Consider the following 19,022-nt stretch of genomic DNA (forward strand, 5'->3'; position numbering starts at 1 on the left):
TAAATATATTTATTTTAAAGACTTGTATGAGTGATCAACTGTAGAGGTCACGCTTAAATGAGATGTATCAAATCCATTAGAAACATTTATTTTTGTATAACTGTTAAAACTGGAAGTGACGACTGTTTTTGTGCTCTGGAATAATGTTTTTGTCAGAACTGTTCTCAAACACTGGTTAACTACTGTTTGTTTTTGGTGGAACAGAAGTACTTTTATGCTGTACAAGGCTAATCTGGCTGAGCTGAGCTAAGGTGGAGGAGGCGATGTTCTTATAGTACAAACTAGAGACCAATCGATCCCGTTAAATTTAAATACATTCAAAATACCTCCGACAGTCTGATCTCTTTGGCAAGATCTTTAATGAGCTGCGATGGTTTCATGTTCTCTGGAAGTTCATCTTCATGCTCCAAGAGGGCCTGTCAGGAGGTAAACGGACAGACCATCATCACTTTTATAACATTAGACAGGTGGACACCAGTATCACAGCTAGGAAACAGTATACATACACAGTACACACACCCGCACACACAATAAATCATCGTAACCGCACCTGCTTTTTAGTCCAAGCTCTGAAGGCTCCATTGATGATTTTGGCACCATGGATCAGATATGAAGCTGGTTGCTTATTTGCTTTATGTAAACCTAGAGAGGAAGAAATGAAAACGGTTTCATTAAATCAGTTGTGACTTTTAAACTGTGACAAGTCAAACCCATTAACATAAACCAGTTTTTTTTGTTGTAATTGCAATAACTATTTTTAGCTCTGTGTCATGTCTGTGCTGATCACAAACACAAAGCTTTCATACTGTAACTCAGAGTTTCTTAAAGTGGGGCCTTGGGATCCAAAGGGTTCCTCAAATGACAGAATGTACGGCTTCTTGATAAATAAATATAAAAAAGCAGTAAAGGTCCTATCATGTGTCTAATTTGCGTCAGCGTAGGGCCCTTGGTAGTCACTGCTTTAACCTGAAGGATCCAGGAGTCTGACATCAATATTTGATGTTTTAGAAAAATAACAACACCAGAGAAAATGTATTCGAACGGAACAAACTCTCAGTTCTCTGTTGGAAAATGAAATGGATCCATCAATCATATCTCTCTGCGCTACATCTACGGCACACTGATATTGGCCTGAGTGACACACACAGAGCTGCAGTCGGGATGTTACAGCTCCACGCTGCATCTCTTTATGACTGACTATGTCCAGATTGAATTTCTGCAATTACAGACTGGATTTATGAGAAATTATGTAAACTCTGTTTTAATGTGGATTTCCTCTTTAATTTGAGTTTAATGGCAGAAAACAACAGTCCAGATATCTAAGTAGCCCCTTTGAAATGAAGTGGATTTACAACCAAAACAGGAAATTATTAATAAGATCAAGACAAAATAGCAGCAACAGTGAGGGGAGTCTCTTTCCTGACCTTGACGTTAAAAGGAATAATGGTATATTAATGGTGAGGCCTTGTGGGTTAGAAGTAGTGTGCACCACACACAACAGCAACCTGGTTTTAACACACACACACACACACACACACATTCATAGAAAATGGTGGAAACATAAACAATTGGCCCAAGCCAGCTGAGGGGAGTTTAAACACAGGCTTGTAATGGAGCAAATGATTCTAGCCGGGCCAAATCTTTTGAAGCTAATCATCTGTGAACTCAGCGATTTAATGACTGAAATAATATTAGAGCATCCAGCTCCTCATCTGTGCAGCAGACACGCAGCCATACGCTGGTGCGGCTTGGAAAAAGACATTTCTGACAGTGTTTGTGTTTTCTCTGCTTTCATGCATTCTTCAGTAGAAATGGTGAGTTACACAAGGATGTACATTTACACTGAAACACCACATATTAAGAGCAAAAAGTTACATCTATAAATACTTAAAAAATGATTTAAAGGTTCACCTTTGAATCGCTCGAGGAAATGCCGTCCCACATACCAGCACGCCGTCTCAAAGTTGGGGAAGGGGGTGAGAGTTTTGACCTTGAGCCGCTTCTCGATTTCATACGCTCTGAGGAGAATAAACCGAGACCTTTCAGCTAAACACTGTCACTTATTACCAACAGGTTTATTGCAGCAAACTATGCAGTTCACAAGCTATTTCCAAATGTGGAGAATTCACAAACAGATTGGTGGAATTTGGAGCTAAAACCAAGTCCTAAATGTGAACCCAGTGGAAACTACTGAGTAGCCAAGACCTTTGAGAAACACTAAATCCCCCCCAAATTAGGACAATTACAAAACACAGTGACAACAGAGCAGCAGCAGAAAGGAAGAGTGTGTAGCGAGACAGTCGTCCCAACCTCATCTGCATCTCCACGCTCAGGTTGTGGACGAAGTGTCCGGAGAACGCCAGGCAGTCGACCGGGGTCAGTATTGCATTGATCCAACCTGAGAAAGAAGAAACAAAAACCCGTGATTACAAATAAGTGAAAATTAATGAATTCCAAATTTGTAAATAAAAGTAATATGGGATTTTTTGTTTTTTTTAATTACAATTACTTTGAAATTTTATTTTCTATTTACTTTTATTTAATTTAGCAACCAGCAATAAAAAACTATTCTTTAAATCTTTGTATGTATTAGACTGTGTGGTAATTACTACTGTATAAATAAAGAGCAGCACTTGGACTAATCAAGTATGTCTTTATGATTATGCATAAATGTAATTAATTAGTTTGATTTATTTGCTGGATTTGTCAAAAGCAGACATCCCTGTTGTTGGCAGTTTCCTCCATGTTTTGACAGATCTTGAGGAAAATGTGTTGTATGGATTATAACCATATCACCCACCTCATTTTCATTAAAGAGAAAAAAAGGAATAAAAAAAGAAAAAAGAAAAAAACCACAATCAAGTTTTAAAAAATTAACACTGATTTCTCTTGATAGATTTTGAAAATAAACTTTTCATCCATCAATTTATCCAGCCCATTGTGACACTTCCCAATTTATCATCTGGCAGAAAAACAGCAGAAAGCCCAAAGATATCATTTTCACTTCATTTAGTATGAAAAAGAGAGAAGCGGCAAATCTTCACATCTGAGCAGCAGGAAAGACACACACACACACACACACACACTCTCTCCTGTACTTTTGACCTGACTGTAGCTCTGACCTGACGGGATGAACAGAGTCTGGCCTTGCTTCAGAGTGCATTTGTAACACTTGTCCACTTGGTCAGCGAAGAACATTTCGCTGTGATTGGATGACGACCTCCAGCGCTCGTACAGAGACAGGTTGGCAGACGTGGGCTTGATGAGGAAGAAGATCTTCTCTCCCTGCAAATACAAGCGCAATCAGATTTTCTGGCATCATCATCACGGGGGAGAGATAATGTATCCCACATTTCCTCTTGAAGAAAAATCAGTGTGGTATAAACAGTTTTCTCATCATATTAGAGGCAGATGACACTGACCATCTGATACGCGTTTTTATAATACAAGGCCATTTCTGGCCCGACGTCCTGCTCTAACCAGGCGGAGTGAGTGACAGACCTTTAGGATGTGGTACCAGACGGAGGCACCGCCGCATTCGATGTGGAAGTCTGTGTAGCTGTCTTTGACGCAGATGAGACAGTATTTTGTGACTTTTGGCTTCCCGAGCAGAGCGTCATCAGGCCAGTAGTTTTCTACCCAAGACAACCGCCGCACAATCTGAGGACTCTCCACTATACTGTTCATCCTGGACCAGGCAGACAGACAGAGACACAAGCAGCATGAGTTTCACAGAAAACTCACAGGCGTCTTCGTAAACCACATCTGACGTTATAAAAACGTCATTTCAAACGGTTTCACAGTATCCGCACCTTGTGTCCGAGAACTCCAGGTTGATGACGTTTAACACCTTCTTTCTGTTTGTGCTGTAGTAGAAATCGACAAACTCTTTGAGCTTCATCTTGCTGTCGGTCTGTTTGGTGACATCAATGACATCCACACCAACATCAGGACCTGAGACGATCACAGAGGACATTGGTAAAAACAAGTCCAAACAACAGTCTAAACATCTTCTTTAGACAAGAAAATGTTTAGCAAAATATGTGAGTTGCAGAACACAAATATTTAACAAGTGATCTCATCTCATCAGAAGACGTTGGGAATAAAGAAGAGAAGCGCCCCCTGTTGAAGAGCAACAAGTACAACATGACATAATTGAAAAGTCCTCCAGCATGAGTGACTTTTTGTGTTTAATAGTCGATTAATAATTTGCGTATTTTTTCATTTTTTCTTCTTGTATTGCTCAAGCTTAAAGCACTGTCTATTATAGCTTTGATCTGCGCCGATATTGATTTTAGTGGTTGCTATAGGAGCAGAATTAAAATTTGACAGCTGTGTATTTATAGATCATACATATATTATTAACTCTTTATTTTTAAAGCCCTCAGTAGGAATTTATACCATATGTTATGTACCACCCCACATGATTGGCTGGGAAAACTGCTTTTGGATTAAATGCCCCAGACACGTGGAATAAGCCACAGAGCACTTCAGAAATTGATACTCGATAAGAAACTGATACTAAATTATCTGCATTTTAGCAACTAAATTTGAAATCTTCTCAAAAAAGAAATATGCAGTAGTTTTAACTGATGTTTTATCATCTTGGCATCTTGTGTTAAACATTTCTCATGTGATATTTTGATTGCAATTCATTGTTCATTTTATCCCAATTGTATTTTAAATCACTTTTTATATATATGTTTTTTATTGGAAATTAGATGTCTTTAATAATTGTTATAATAAAGGCAACAATAATTCAGCAGAAACAGAAAATGTCCTGCAGTAAAAATGTATAAAAAAGTGAAAGAGTGCATATGTCAAATTAACTTCCATCAGATTATCATTGGTCATGCATTGATCTATAATGAGCATTTTACTGTTGTGTCAGGTCTTTGTATACTGTTGAGTAGTAGTGGTAAATCTAACCGTAGCAGTATTAGGAAAATTAGTGGCTCTTAGTAGTAGCAGTAACATTGGTATCGTTTGTAGTGGAAGTTGGAGCAGTCACATTCACTCAGTGCATTAGTCTAATTGTAGTAACTGACAACATTAATAGTAATAATAATAATAATAATAACAATAATAATAGTAGCACACTAGTACACAGCAACTTTTATAACAATGACAGTAACAGCACTGAAAGCAGTTACAGTTGTAGCTGTAGCGATTGTATATACTGTATGTGTTAGAGCAGTAAACTAGTGGTAATAATCACTATGGTGATATTATCAACATCAGTAGTGATCCAGTGAAGCAGCAGCAGCAGTAAGAGCAGTGCTGGTAATAGAAGTAACAGTGTGAGATGTGCACTAAGCAGCAGCACGGTCGGCTACAGTCTCTCACCAACATAGTTCTCCACATCACTGATGTAGAAGGTGGGAGCGGGCATGGACATGCCGAGACCATCTTTCTTCTGAACCAGGATTGGTTCATTGAAGCCGTTCTCCTCCAGGTAATCCATGGACAGCTGCCCACCGCTCACCTTTATCACTACATCATCAGCACTGTTGGCGGCACACACACACACACACACACACACACACACACAAATACAATGCAAACAGCAATGAGAGGAATGTGAGCTTAAGTACAACACCATCTTGTCATGAAATGAAGACATAAAACAAGATCACACTCCTCTGCCAGTAACATGTGAAACGATCTGAGAGCAGATCCTGAAATGTTATGAGACACTGCCCCCTATTGGGATCATTCACACAGTGATAGGAGGGTATTTGATTCAAAAGGCCTAATCAATACAAGGAATCATTTATTTTTAATCATGATTGAATTTATTAAACACGACCCCAATCTGTGAACATTAAATCTGACAATTTCATTTACATAGAAGATTTAACTGTTTAACCGTGAGATGTGTTGACAGTTTTTCTACAGTTTGGTGATGAGTTGAAAAAAAAATCTAAAACGACTTTACCTTGGAAATGTCCGACTGCGGAGCTCCTTTATGAAAACCTGACTGCCGTTCTGAACAGCTTTGATATCTGTGCTTTGCCCCGTGTCATGTTTGCTCCAGTTCTTTTTCTTTTTCACTGAAGGAATAGGAGAAAAAACAACAAGAGAAATCAACATTTATGAATTCATGTAGAATTAAGTGCAAATAATAAACTATTGAACTATTATTGAGAAGAGATAAACTATCAGCAAGAAAGCAGTTTCTTTACTTTGCTGATCACTGAGCAACAGTAAACACATTTCCTGTGGAGGGCGCTACTGTACTTACATGTGGATTTGCCATGAGTCTTTTCGCAGTTTGGACAGTGATATATGTCGATGTCTGGAGCATCATCTTCATCCACTTCAACACAGCTGAAACAAGAAGAAAAAACAACACATTTAATATGATAGTTGGTATGACTGAGTATAATTGATAGTAGTACAGTAGTAGTTTCAGGTTTCGTTTCAGTAAATTGGTCAAGTCTCAACATTAGTGACAGTGATTTCATGTCAACTCACATTTTTCATTTTCTCTGACAACACTGTGGCGACTTTTAACCATCAATTAACAGGATCTGTTTTTGTGTGTTCAATCATTTGAATGTTTGGTCAATGAAATGTTACAAATTGCACAATGATGTCACAGTTTACAGTGTGCTCACATTTGAGAAACTGGAACAAAAGTGGAAAAACAACTTTTTTGTCAAAATATCTTTGATTTTTTTGTCAACATATCCATCAATAGAATCATTTCCTCAGCTGCAGTGCAAAATGACCAAAAAAAAAGAAGTACCATGAAAAATTATTGTGGCTCTTTCAAAAAACATCAACAAGAAAATCCCTTGATTTCTGTTGTAGGAACATGAACAGAAACGTCAGTGTGAAAGGAAACACACGTTTGAAATGTAAAACGGAAAACAGCCTTGAGCAGAGGTGTTTAAAATTTGCAACGGACCATGAAAAAACACTGCAACAGTCCTTGACACTGATACCTGGCTGGTCCACAGTGAAAGGCAGCAGAAGGGCAGCAGACTCATATACGGTGCAGTAGAAGACAATGCAATACGTACACCAGATAGTGAACTATAAATACCCATCACACATGATATATGCATAAGCGTCCTGTGCTGTAGGATTGTGGTTTACAGCAGAAAAAAGGAAGTGATGGTTGAATTAAGGTGAGTCACTTTGCCTCAGTGTGATGTTTCATGCAATAATCACAGTTTATATGTGAAATGAAAACATTTTAAATGTTTATGTCTTGTGAATCTTTTTGAGACTCGTGTAATTATGGATGCAAGGGTCTGACATGTTCACATAACAACAGCATTGGAGATAGAAACTAAGAACAGAGGCTATGAGAAAGTGTTGATTTCCTGTATGACTGTGATAATTAATGTAGTTACTTTGGGTAAAGTTATATTCAAATGTGAAAAAACAAAACAATGAAAACAAAGCGATTGTCTCATTTGACATGATGACAGTGAACACTCATGTCGTCCCACTACGTCCAGCCACAGCTGTCACGCTCTCCTGCACAAGCAAATTCCTCCCATTTGGAGCCGCTGCTCCCAAACTCAATGAACTGGGAGTTTCCCACAATGTTTTCTTTTTTCCCCAGGGAACTCCACGGCTTCACTACGCAGAGTGCTTGCTTTTCACTGGAGGAAAATACAGGGAGTAGGTGGGTGTGAGGACGTAGTGGAAATGCCTGTTCATGGCATCCTTAGCAGAATTACATTAATATGTTGCTGTGCCACGGATCAAGACTAATTCTGCTGATAGCTTAGTCACATTGTTACTGTGTTGGGTGTAGAATTTATCTTTTAAGAGTACAGGATGTGTTTGTGAACATGGACTAGGTCTAAAACCACATCATCACTGAATGAGCTGCAGCGACAGCGTCCCTGAAGCTCTGAAACTTCATTCAACCTCCAACCTCCTTCCTGTGGGAGGAGCCAGAGCAAATCTGACAACAGATCAGATGACATCACCCCATCACCCTTTGTGTTTGCTGCTTTTCAATGGTTTGTCTGGACTGGAGAGCTGCCACCGGTCTAACAAATTAGAGCAAACCCACAATTACTTTAAATTAAATTCAATGTGCCCATGCGGTCTGTGTGTTTAAAACTATGTTCTGCTTATCACTCAGTGGAGTGAGTAATGAGGCCAATGTCTTCGAAAAACAGTTTGGAGCCAATACTCAGATTGACCTATGATTTACCAATCCACAATGATAAATCAATATCCAACTCCATATTATTTCACCAACGATTTCTTGTCATTGTCAAGACAGCTCTTTGGTTTTCTCCCTTAGAGGACACCCCTCAAAGTCATGGCCTGTTCAGAATCAATTGGAACAGTTGTGTTAATTTCCTAATAATCCTTGTTAAATGCTATTACAGCAGCTATTACAAAGCATTGCTCATCTGGCATCATTTAGAGCGCGCCCAAAAAAAAAAAAAATACCCGATCATAGTTAGTGTTGCTGCTGGTAGGTCATCAGGCTGTGGGAGCCTAATGAAAACTCTACAGAGATGCATTATGGGAAATGTAGGGTCCAGATTTATAAAATCCACAGAAGTTATCAGACTGCTGCTAATTGGAAGACCTATTGTCTATAGGTTTACACATGAAATACTAGAAGGGGGCACTAATGCAGCAAAAAAAACAGCCAAAGAAAAACATTTTTTCACATCTACAGCGCCCAGCATGCGGCGTATGGTGAGGTGTCAGTACTGGCAATTCACACAATGTTGCTGCTGCTGCTGCTGCTGAACAAATCAGTGCCAAATTCTGACGCAAATAAAATTACACAACTTCTGAAGAAACAAGTCGGCAACACCTGCACCTTATCTGAGATGTCACACTGAGTTGAAAACATCCTTGACAGCAAACTTGCCTGGTGGTGAGCCCATGAAATTGTGAAGCAAGGTTTCACCACCAGCCTCACACTTCCACCGTTTCACCAGTCAAAACATGGACTCACATTGGTTTTCCTTGGCTTTTGACACTAATCTCTGTGTTGGACTCAATAATATTCTACTCTACTGTAACGATGACTGGGGGTGGGGATGAATGAGTATGAGGAGGTTAGTGAAAGCATTTTTTTTCATGTGTCATGTATCATGGATGACTCTCTTTGCTTTTCTCTCGCTACCTGGTAAAAATCCTCCTCTGCGTTTCCATTTGTCACCACTTGACTGATTCATTCTGCCATTCTTTCCCTCTCTCTCTCTGCATAGACTGAGCTCACTGGTCACTGACAATAACATCAACATTGATTGGTTTATTGTATGTTACGCCCCAACTCATTCCTACGATTAACTAAGAACACTTTTTGAACAACATTTTTGAACTGTGCACCTGGTGCAGTTTTTGTTATTTTTCATCTTATGCTCTGAAAGGTTTACAAGCAAGATGGATTAGATATCCTTCTATTCTTGATCTGGTTAATCTTAGTGCCAGGTTGAGGTTTGTGATGGATTTCTGTCTCGTCATCAACAATCAATGCCAATAATGACAAACTGTACTGTAGAACTGTACAGTGGTCAGTTCAAACTGTGCCTTTACACTACAATTAACACACAAGCCAGATCTTATACCTGCCAAAAAAAGCTGATTGACTCCTTTTAAGCTGCCAAATGAGATCGTTTTTCTGTTTGGGAGGACACATACAACTGCAGGGTGCAACAACATCACAAGCAGCTGCACACACACACACACACACACACACTGACACACACACACACACACACTGACACAGGAGAAAGGTAAAGTGGATCTGTTGGCTCTTCTGTAAAGTGTCTGAGCCTCCTTGTGAGACACTTTGATCTGTGAATGTGTTTTCTAAACAGTGAACGCAGCTCTGAGTGCAGTTCACTCTCAGCGGACGATGTAGCCGCCGTGTTTGTAGTTTAACGGCAGCGTGCTGGACAAGAGGGCAGGTCTGTTTACAGGGTTTGTGTGCTCTGCAAGATGTCACAGCATGCAAAGATTAGCGAGTTCACGCAATTATCATAAATAAATAAACGAGTGATAATTGCAGGCTGCACCTCTGTACATTGCAGGGAAAAGCAAGATGTTAGCATTTCTTTTTGACAAGCGTAAAAGCAGATTTTTTCAAAAATGTGAGTGAATCAGTAAAGTTGTACATCAAATCAAATGAAATGTGATTTATTAGTGTTTACTGAGAGCTTGTATTGTGAAAATCACATGCCAGATGAGCTCGCCTGCTATGTTGGTAGCCTGACTAGCATTGCGCAAGACACAGTCACAGTTTGGTATCCACTGGGCTTCTGAGGTTGGAGAGTGCGTGCCTCATTTTGGAATGGTGGCCCTAACAGCTCAATGTAACACAATGTAAGTGTTTCAGGGACACAAAAAAGTGACAGACGTAGGATGCGCTTTGACATACAGTACCTACATGGTGTTTTAAATTTAGGTGAGTTTGTTAGGTTTGTTGGAATGCCAATATTGCACAATTCAGATATTTTTGCAAATATGTCCTTTTAGTTAAGCCGTCTTTAGCCAGGGCTTTCACTTTTTTATGTCCCCAGAAACACCCCTGATGTGTTGTGAGTTTTCGCAGCATGGTTGTGTATTTGCCGGTATTGTAAGTTTTTGCAGCATTCGCATTGACAACTGATTATGTTCTTTTCTTACTTAGTAGCACATTTGTGTCTTTGATTGTGTCCTCCTAGTATAATAGTCTAAATTTGGCACTTCACTTGTGCCATATTCAAAGAGTTTGACTATAAGTCCAACTAATATGCCTTTGCTGCTGTGATTTTGAGAGTTTAATTTAATTGATGTGCAATAACAAACTGCCAAAGCAGCCCCATAACAACAGATATGAACCCGTGTATTTCTTCTTTTCAGACAGATTCACTTGCTAGTGAATACCAAAAAGTAGCAAAGCAGCTTTCGGTCAAAATGGTGCAGTCTTTGTAGTAATGCATGGCGTGAAATTTTTGTTTATTTTTCTGTTACAGTAATTAAATCTTGCAACTTAACATTAAAGGGTCGCTAATGGTAGCCAAACCCATTGCATGTGGAAGAGTCCAGACCTTCAATCTAGATTATAAGAAAGAGTTATAATTCCTGCACTGATTAGCAGAACATCTGAGCTCTCAATAAATGTCAAAATAAGTAATAAAAACTAAATGACAAGCATTCATTGGGCTTCCCTCATTAACTTCATAGTGACAGGGTGAAAAAACTGTTGGAAAAGTAATTAGACCAGACAACAATACAAAGACAACAGGACTTGTGGGATCTGCTCTGCTGTGACTATTACTGTCAGCTGGTGACACTATGAGACCAACTAATTATTATCTTTCTCTGCCCATCCCATCACTGCTGCGCCTCTCAACAATTTAATGAATCAAAGACGCCAAATCCAGTCCACTTGATTCCTGCTACTTCTTGATTCTAGGATACAGCTGAAAGCATGGTACCAATAATAAACACTCAAGAGGTACCAACAGAAAGGCACAGCTGTATGGTATTATGTGGGATACTGAAGGCATCAGTTGGCTAGTTTTTGGTAGTGTGCTAGCTTAGCCTCTTGTATTATAACAATGTAAAAATCAGTAGAGAGGCTACAACATGTCTGTACTTGGCATACATTGAAAACTGGGGTAATGTTTGTAAGAGTTTGTTAAGAAAAAAAAAAAAAAAAAAAAACACAGCTTTATCGAGTATCGTTTAGGCTTTACATTACACAAGAGCCAACGGCGCACAGATTTTAAGACACTTTCGGCACGCCACATGAGGCCTTCATAGAAACAGCCCAGCATGGTAGGTGTTAGCAGTACAGACGCAGCGTTTGTTGGTCTGGTAAGGTAATAGTAATAGTAGATGCAGTGTTTTTTGTTTTGTTTTGTTGTTGTTGTTTAATGCAGATACATTACATAGCTATACAGTATACCTAAACTGTGCCCTGTTTTTTTCAGTTTAAGCAGAATGTGACACATTGTTCTCTCAATATCAATATTGCTTTTTTATTTTGTTTTAAATATAGGCCTATGTCATGTCTGTGATTTTTCAGCGGCACAATAATTCATTTAGTGTGGGAGTGGGAATGATTTAGGTTATTGAAAAACACGGCTTAGAAGCAATGAAGGCGAACTAATTCATATGAAGTTAGTTACAATTTTCTAAAATGAAATTTCATTTTCAACTATTTCTTTTTAACTGGCATAACACTGCCCGTCTATAGTCGAAACAAGTTCAGGAGCAATAATATTTAGACAGTCGATATATTCAATAATCAGTTGTTCAAAGTCAATGCTGCTGGGTCCTGCATGTCCAATATCGCAGTGGGAACATTTCTACTGAAACTCTCCAGAAAAAGAAAAGAAAGGATGACTATGGTATGAATGGTAATTCCACGGCCTTGCTCTGTATTGGGGCAGAAAGAGAAATCTCAGATACATTTTCCGAACCCCTGAAAATAGAACTAAAGCTACATGGGAAAATACTATTACGCTGTGACCATGAACACTATTTGAAATTACATCACTGAAACACAGCCAGAAACCTTAAAACTGGGATGGCACTGTGGACTTCAAGTCAAGTCAGATGTAGGCTGTGGGTATGAGCCTGCCTGAAAATGACAGGTTTGATAACGATTTGGATGCTGCAGTCACACAGTCCACATATTGTGTCTTTGCTGGTCCTGTGGTGTTTGTATTGCGGGGTATGCATGTGTTACTGCATCCTGGGTTTAATGTGAAATGAAGTACTTCTAGAGCTTTTTTCTGAAGGAGGGGATCCTTCTTCAGAAAAGTCCCAAAATTGAAGCCCATGGACATAGGGTGGACAATGATATTATTATTCTTTCATATGATTAACCAAATTACATTGGATGTAAAACTAACCCGCTCTCATATTTATGGCATATTTTGGATCTTTAGAATTTGATGGACACCAGTGATAATTTAAGGCCAATGAAAGTGTTAGATGGTGGCTCCACTGACTGTGAAAAGTTAATCAATGTTTGTGCTGACAGTGTAGTGTTGCACATATATCGCAATTGTAATTATATCTGGGCCTTACGGCTTTTACTTTCTATCAAAGCTAATCTTTTAGCAGTAGTCATTAAGGCTTTTTATTTTAAGGATATCTTAGGGACACAAAGATTATATTGAATTTAAATCTGTTCTGTCTGAATCTGACTGATCTACTTGAGCTGTCACTGGCAACAACACTTAACACAACAACACTTAAAATCTTAAATGGAAATTGTAAAGCCTTATAAAGTCTTGGAAGACACTAGCAAGAATTCACAAGAGACTGCTAGTGGAACAAGTCAAGTCCAAAACTATTTTCATGAGCAGATTGTGGTGATCTACAGTTTACAATAAAACTCAAATACAATGCCCAAGAAGAATTAAGCCATTTCATTTCAGAAGAGAAAATGTTTTCACTGATTAGTACACTACAATCGCAGATTTGCATTGAAGAACTAATGACAGCAAAAGTTGTAACCCTTGACGAATGGGATTTCAAGCTCATTTTTTTAGTTTTGTTTTTTAGTTTATTTTTAGTATTTGTGTGTCTGCCTTAATTTGTGGTGACAGATTCAGTCCTTCTGGGCATGGATGAAACCAGTCTCGCACAGATCTGTGGAGAGATGTTTTTCCTGGCAGGGTCCACACCAACATGCTGGACCCCAATTTCATCTGACCAACGGATGTGCTGCCAATATTTATCAAGCCTCTTGTTATACTCTTTAGTGAAGTTTAATCTAACAGTTTTGTGTGGTAATGGATTTCTTCTTGGGCATCATCCATAGAGTTTGACTTCATGTATCACTTGTGTGTTCTCTACTATATTTGTGAAGTTGCACTGTCTGAACCAGCCGCCGCAGAATCAGCCCCTCCTGAGCTCTCAGGGAACCACCAGGAGGCTTTTATTGTGAAGCAGCTGCAGGATGTGTTAGGCTTAGGCTATATCATGCTTGGTAGCCAAACACTTTTTGACAGTTGTTTCCAGTGGTGGAATCATTCACATTAAAGTAGCAGTTATACACCAAGTCCTGCATCGAAATCTGCATCAACATTTAGGTAAAGTACAGCAAAATATCAAAGGGAAAAGTATCCGTAGTGCTCATGTTTTAGTGATTGTTTGTTTTACTAGAACATCAATGGACTGTATGTAAGCAGCACTATAATGTTGATTCAATGTTGTAGCTTATTTTAACTGTTTGATGTAGGTTTAGGTACTTTCTACTTTCTATTATAACATACTTTATATATTAGAAATGTTTGTTTTTAACTTGTAACTATAATAGTGGAATGAATGTAGTGACTTAAAGAGTACAATATTTGCCCCTAAAATGTGGTGAAATGAAGCATAAAGAAACTGAAAATGAAAGTACAGGGTCACTGTAACATTTTTCATTCATTTTGGCTATGGTTATCTCTGCTGTCACATTGGTAAAAAGCCCAAGAGGTACACTCTAAAATGTAACAGTATACTATACTATCTGAATACACACAAGTATGTTTACTAAGTGTAATTTTCATACACTTGTGTATGTGATATTACCTAGTGGACAGGACAAACACATCTCTCTTTTCTCACAATAACCCTCAGTGAATGCAGTCTCACAGACGGCTGGTTGCTGCAGGGCAGTTGAGACATTTAAGTAAGTAAGACAAAACTGGTAAGAGTGCAACCTGTTTCACTCTCAGAGTGGATGTCTCTCTCTCTGAGAAAATCACAGCTATTTAAAAAGAGAAGGATCTGAAGGGTAATTGGTGGTCTGTGAAATGTCATGTGTGTGTAAGTGAAAAGATCAAATACTCAGCAATTATTTACTACGCAGTAGGGAATAACTCGAGGTAATTATCACATAGTGAAAAGCAGTTGATTTGTCCTATTTACAAAGCTAGTGTACATATTTACATTATGACATAAAGCTGTAACATGTGCTGCTGACATAATTGTGGGTGTACTGTAATACTATTCATTATTTGTGTTATTTATGGCAAAAATAATTGTAAATGTTGACATTCATAGACAGACTATGCAGTCACTGACCAGGCTGTGGTACCTGACAAATTATGACTCACTCAAAACACCTCAGAATTCATACTTGCATAATAATGATAACAGTTCAGAGCATTTGCTTAAAACAGCTGCTTGCTGCTTTTGCAAAAAAAGGATCGATGAGAGTGGCGAAGCTGAACCCTGCAGTAAACTGAGGGCCATGGAATTTACAAAAGAGGATAAAAAAAACAGTGAAGGGCAGAGTTTGGCAATAACCATCAGTGTTTGTCCTTACAAATGACCCCTAACACATTCATTTAATATAAAAAATATTGCCGTTTTAGAGGTACAACAATTCTAAAACTGCCTCATTTTTATGTCTCGGGCCTCTCTCAACATGTGATCAAACAGAAATGCAGAGTAGAAAACAAGACACTGTGGTTTTAGAAGTTAGAGTTGACTATATCCTGATCAACAACAGCTGGTCATGATAACTGCAGGCAGCATCTTAAAAGCCCTCTCCTGTGACTCAGACGTGGACAAAACCAAGGTGACTCTTGGATGTGAGGCTTATGAGTTGTAGTACTGTAGTTTCTCAGTGATGGAGCTGGGTTTGCACGCTCTCCCTGCTGTAGGTCTATATGACGCTTTATGCTGAACACAGCTAAGGTCTTTGGAGAAACTAAGCATATTTCCAGAATATATGATGTATTATGATTATTTAATACTACATCCTCACTATTACATACTCATACTGTCGCTGTTGTTATTATGTCTTAACATTTCCACCTCACCTACCTCTGGTTTTACAGCTTGACAGTGTAATAATTACCAGTGATTACTTCCCCTTGCTACATGAATGTGTACTGCACTCTGAGATAACAGTACACAATAAACTGCTCGGCCAAGGTAAATATACTGCTTTGTGAGCTCATGATAAACAGACAATTTAGACAGGCTACAAGGACATGCAAGCGAAGCAAGGGGCGGCACACTATACGTGGGATCCCTCAAGGTTCAATTATTGTCACACTGCTTTTCATTTATGTTCACGCTGCCACAGATCATAGGCTACCTACGGTGATAACCCATAATATGATAACACACAGTGGCACCATCGCGTCAGAAATGAGTATGCTCGATCGAGGTACTCCTATTAAGCTATTACTGCTTCTCCACTCTAAACTCACACAGCTTTTATAGTATTGCTATTAATCAGCTTCTTATTTTGACACTCCACACTTAAAAAAGCCTGATTGTTTGTAAAAAATAAAATTAATTTGATTTAAATGTCCCTTAATCAAGTTGGGATACAGTTTGGACAAATCACAAGGGACTTTGCTTTGAAACTCCAATAGGATTCCCATTGTATTATTGTGTGCAAATATGAGAACAAGATGTAATATTTTCCCCCTTTTTTAAACTGCTGGTTGTTTGGCTTATAAATGCTGATAAACGACACTGAGGTCATGGCTTATCCTAGGCATTTAATTCACTACTAGGCTACATAATGTGGTAAAGCTACATGCAACCCAGCCAGGGCAGCAGCCAGGCAGGCACAGGCACAGGCAGTGGGGGGAAGCATTAAAGGGTTAACGTTCAGGCGCGTAAATACTGTTCATTGCTCTGAAAGCCTCGTTCACCCACAACGAAACACGATTAACAAATCTATTCCCAATAGGACACCCAGAGTGCAGCCGAACAGCTTGAGACATGCCAAAAGAAAAAAGACGAGTACCATGGGGCAGACTCGTACAACAACAATGTACAACAGCGGGAGGGAAAAATATAACGTGATGATGATAGCGGGGATTTGGCCGCGGTCGGTACGAGCTTATGTACGGCGGCGGCGGCGGGAGGGAAAGTGATGAGTCGCCGCGTTAACAATACGTCTCCGTTTAAAAATCGGAGACGTGTATCGAAAACAGCTATGATGACCCATAAGGCACTGTACAGACAGCGCAGTCGGCGTATTTCTTGTTTCCCCCTGCGTTAAAGCCCCGGCACATCCAGCTCGGGCTATTGTCAGCCATAGCTGCTGCTGCACGGGGCTGAGCTCAGACTCCGGTCGTGATTTTCAACCGTGCTGTGTGGAAAAAATATAACACCCCGACAAATAAAAAAGACAAGACAAGACAGCGGTTATGTGGTGTCAACATTTCCGACGACAGCATGAGCGGACTATCGGCCTGAGAGCGGCCGCTTTGGGTAGAAGGGGAAATGGGAGACAAATGCTGAGCGAGTCCGCCGGAGCTTTGCCCCGCTGCCGTCCGCGCAGCAGCAGCCCGGGATCGGTTCAGCGTGGGGCCAAGCGGGCTGGTTAAATAGCCATTAAATGTAATCAATACACGAACCACACGCCGATATCGCGTTATACTCCGACGTATATTTCTAATAAAGGGAATTCTGCTTTGTGTTATTCGCGAAAAAATGTCACAACCCTGCTCGGGCTATATTTAACTCCGCCTTCTTCTTCTTCTCCGAGCGGCCTCTCTTCAGATGTAGACGGGCGACTAAGAGCCACAAAGCTGTCAAACGCACACAGACCTCGCCATTTTTGTTTGTTTTCCACAAATGCAAACCACCTCGAAAAAACAACCACGGTGAACAATGTGGCCTTACCTGCCGTGGAACCAGTCCTTGCAAGCATCGCACTCGATCATAAACTGGGTCACGTCGTAAGGTAATCTGCAGATGCAATATACTGGTACAGTCGCCATGTTCAATTCACAACTACGTCGGGATAGACTAGGGGGGCTGCAGGAGGAACAACGTCCTGCAAACAATATGATCCAATATGATCTTCCCCAGAAAAAAAGCCAGGGGCAGTCCCGCCGGACACATGAACCTAAGCGCACATCTCCATCACACCACGGCCGTGTTTGCGTTCATACGGGGAGGTGGAAACGATGGAGCCTCGTCGTAGCAAGCTTTCCTGAAATGCATTATTATTATTATTACTATGTGCATGCCCCCTGGTGACTGTACGGCACCGAGGCGGTCATGTAAGGAGCCAGAAGAAAATGTAGCCTCGATGTCACTGCGAAGTAAATAAATAAATAAATGTGAAAGTTACGTCAGGGAGCAGGTTAATCAGCAGAGCTCAAATCAGATGAATGAACGTCCGGATAATCAACATGCAACTATCAGGATCATTTTCTCTCGCAGCGCATTTGAATCATAGACGATATAAAATAGATATGAATTTGAATTTGAAAAAGCAGCGGTCTCCATCCAACAGACAAAATAAAAGCTTTTCGATATATGATGGGGAAAATACCAATAGGCTATATAAATTAACAAATATATTGCATTATTTAATTATAACAATAAACAATGTTGCAATGCATTTTTTTGAAATTACATACACAATAAACAGTATACACATAAATATACAAATAAATAGAAAATACATGCACACATATATCCATCATATTCCAGCAAACAGTTGAAATAATATTTGAAAATAAATGTTTCTAAATGGTTACGTTATTTTAATGTTTTGTTTAATTTTTTAACCCTCTTAGGGTCTTAGTTCCTCCATGGAGCCAGATCATGGATCAACAATATCTGGATATTTGAAGATTATACAGTTTTTCACATTCTGCTATTACAAGAATATGATACATGTTAGTTTTTACAGGCTGGTTGTAAAGCTGGTTTTAGATTAAAGATGTAACTGCTTAAGGGCAAAAGAAATGTGGCAGTGTAATGAGGCTTTGAAACCATGATGTAGTATGACAAACCATACAGAAAATATAATTTGTAATATTTGTCATAATATATAATTTAATGAATTAATAACATAAAACTTAAAATGGCGTTAATATGTACAGGCCTTCGGCTTTGCTCTTTTATATGCTTATAACATCTGTATAAAAGTCTTTCAGAAACTCTGTGTTCATTTGCAGAGGATCAATAATTTAAAAGAACAATGTTTTGAAGAAATCAGAGTCTCCAATAGATAAGGTCACATTTGCTGAAAAAACTATTATAGTACTTTCAACTACAATAACATTAACCCTTTAGATGGTGGATTATTTTCACTTTGAGTATCATTTGAT

The 19,022-nt window shown here is 39.2% G+C and overlaps 1 protein-coding gene across 2 annotated transcripts in view; it reads right to left on the reverse strand.

The window, feature by feature from the left end:
- The window catches only part of phf2 (PHD finger protein 2), a 29,662-nt gene extending 11,795 nt beyond the window's left edge, over positions 1-17,867 (reverse strand). For both annotated transcript variants that reach the window (XM_083971644.1, XM_083971643.1), the window contains exons 1-11: positions 17,581-17,867; positions 6,245-6,330; positions 5,939-6,053; positions 5,347-5,507; positions 3,813-3,954; positions 3,502-3,688; positions 3,123-3,285; positions 2,311-2,398; positions 1,912-2,018; positions 551-642; positions 327-416 (exon numbers count right to left, since the gene is read on the reverse strand). In XM_083971644.1, coding sequence (XP_083827770.1) covers positions 327-416; positions 551-642; positions 1,912-2,018; positions 2,311-2,398; positions 3,123-3,285; positions 3,502-3,688; positions 3,813-3,954; positions 5,347-5,507; positions 5,939-6,053; positions 6,245-6,330; positions 17,581-17,678 — 1,329 coding nt within the window. In that variant the 5' untranslated portion in view covers positions 17,679-17,867. The remainder of the gene's footprint in view (positions 1-326; positions 417-550; positions 643-1,911; positions 2,019-2,310; positions 2,399-3,122; positions 3,286-3,501; positions 3,689-3,812; positions 3,955-5,346; positions 5,508-5,938; positions 6,054-6,244; positions 6,331-17,580) is intronic.
- Between the last annotated feature and the right edge of the window lie 1,155 nt (positions 17,868-19,022).

Source organism: Trachurus trachurus, assembly GCF_905171665.1.
Source record: "Trachurus trachurus genome assembly, chromosome: 5".
NCBI lineage: Eukaryota > Metazoa > Chordata > Actinopteri > Carangiformes > Carangidae > Trachurus > Trachurus trachurus.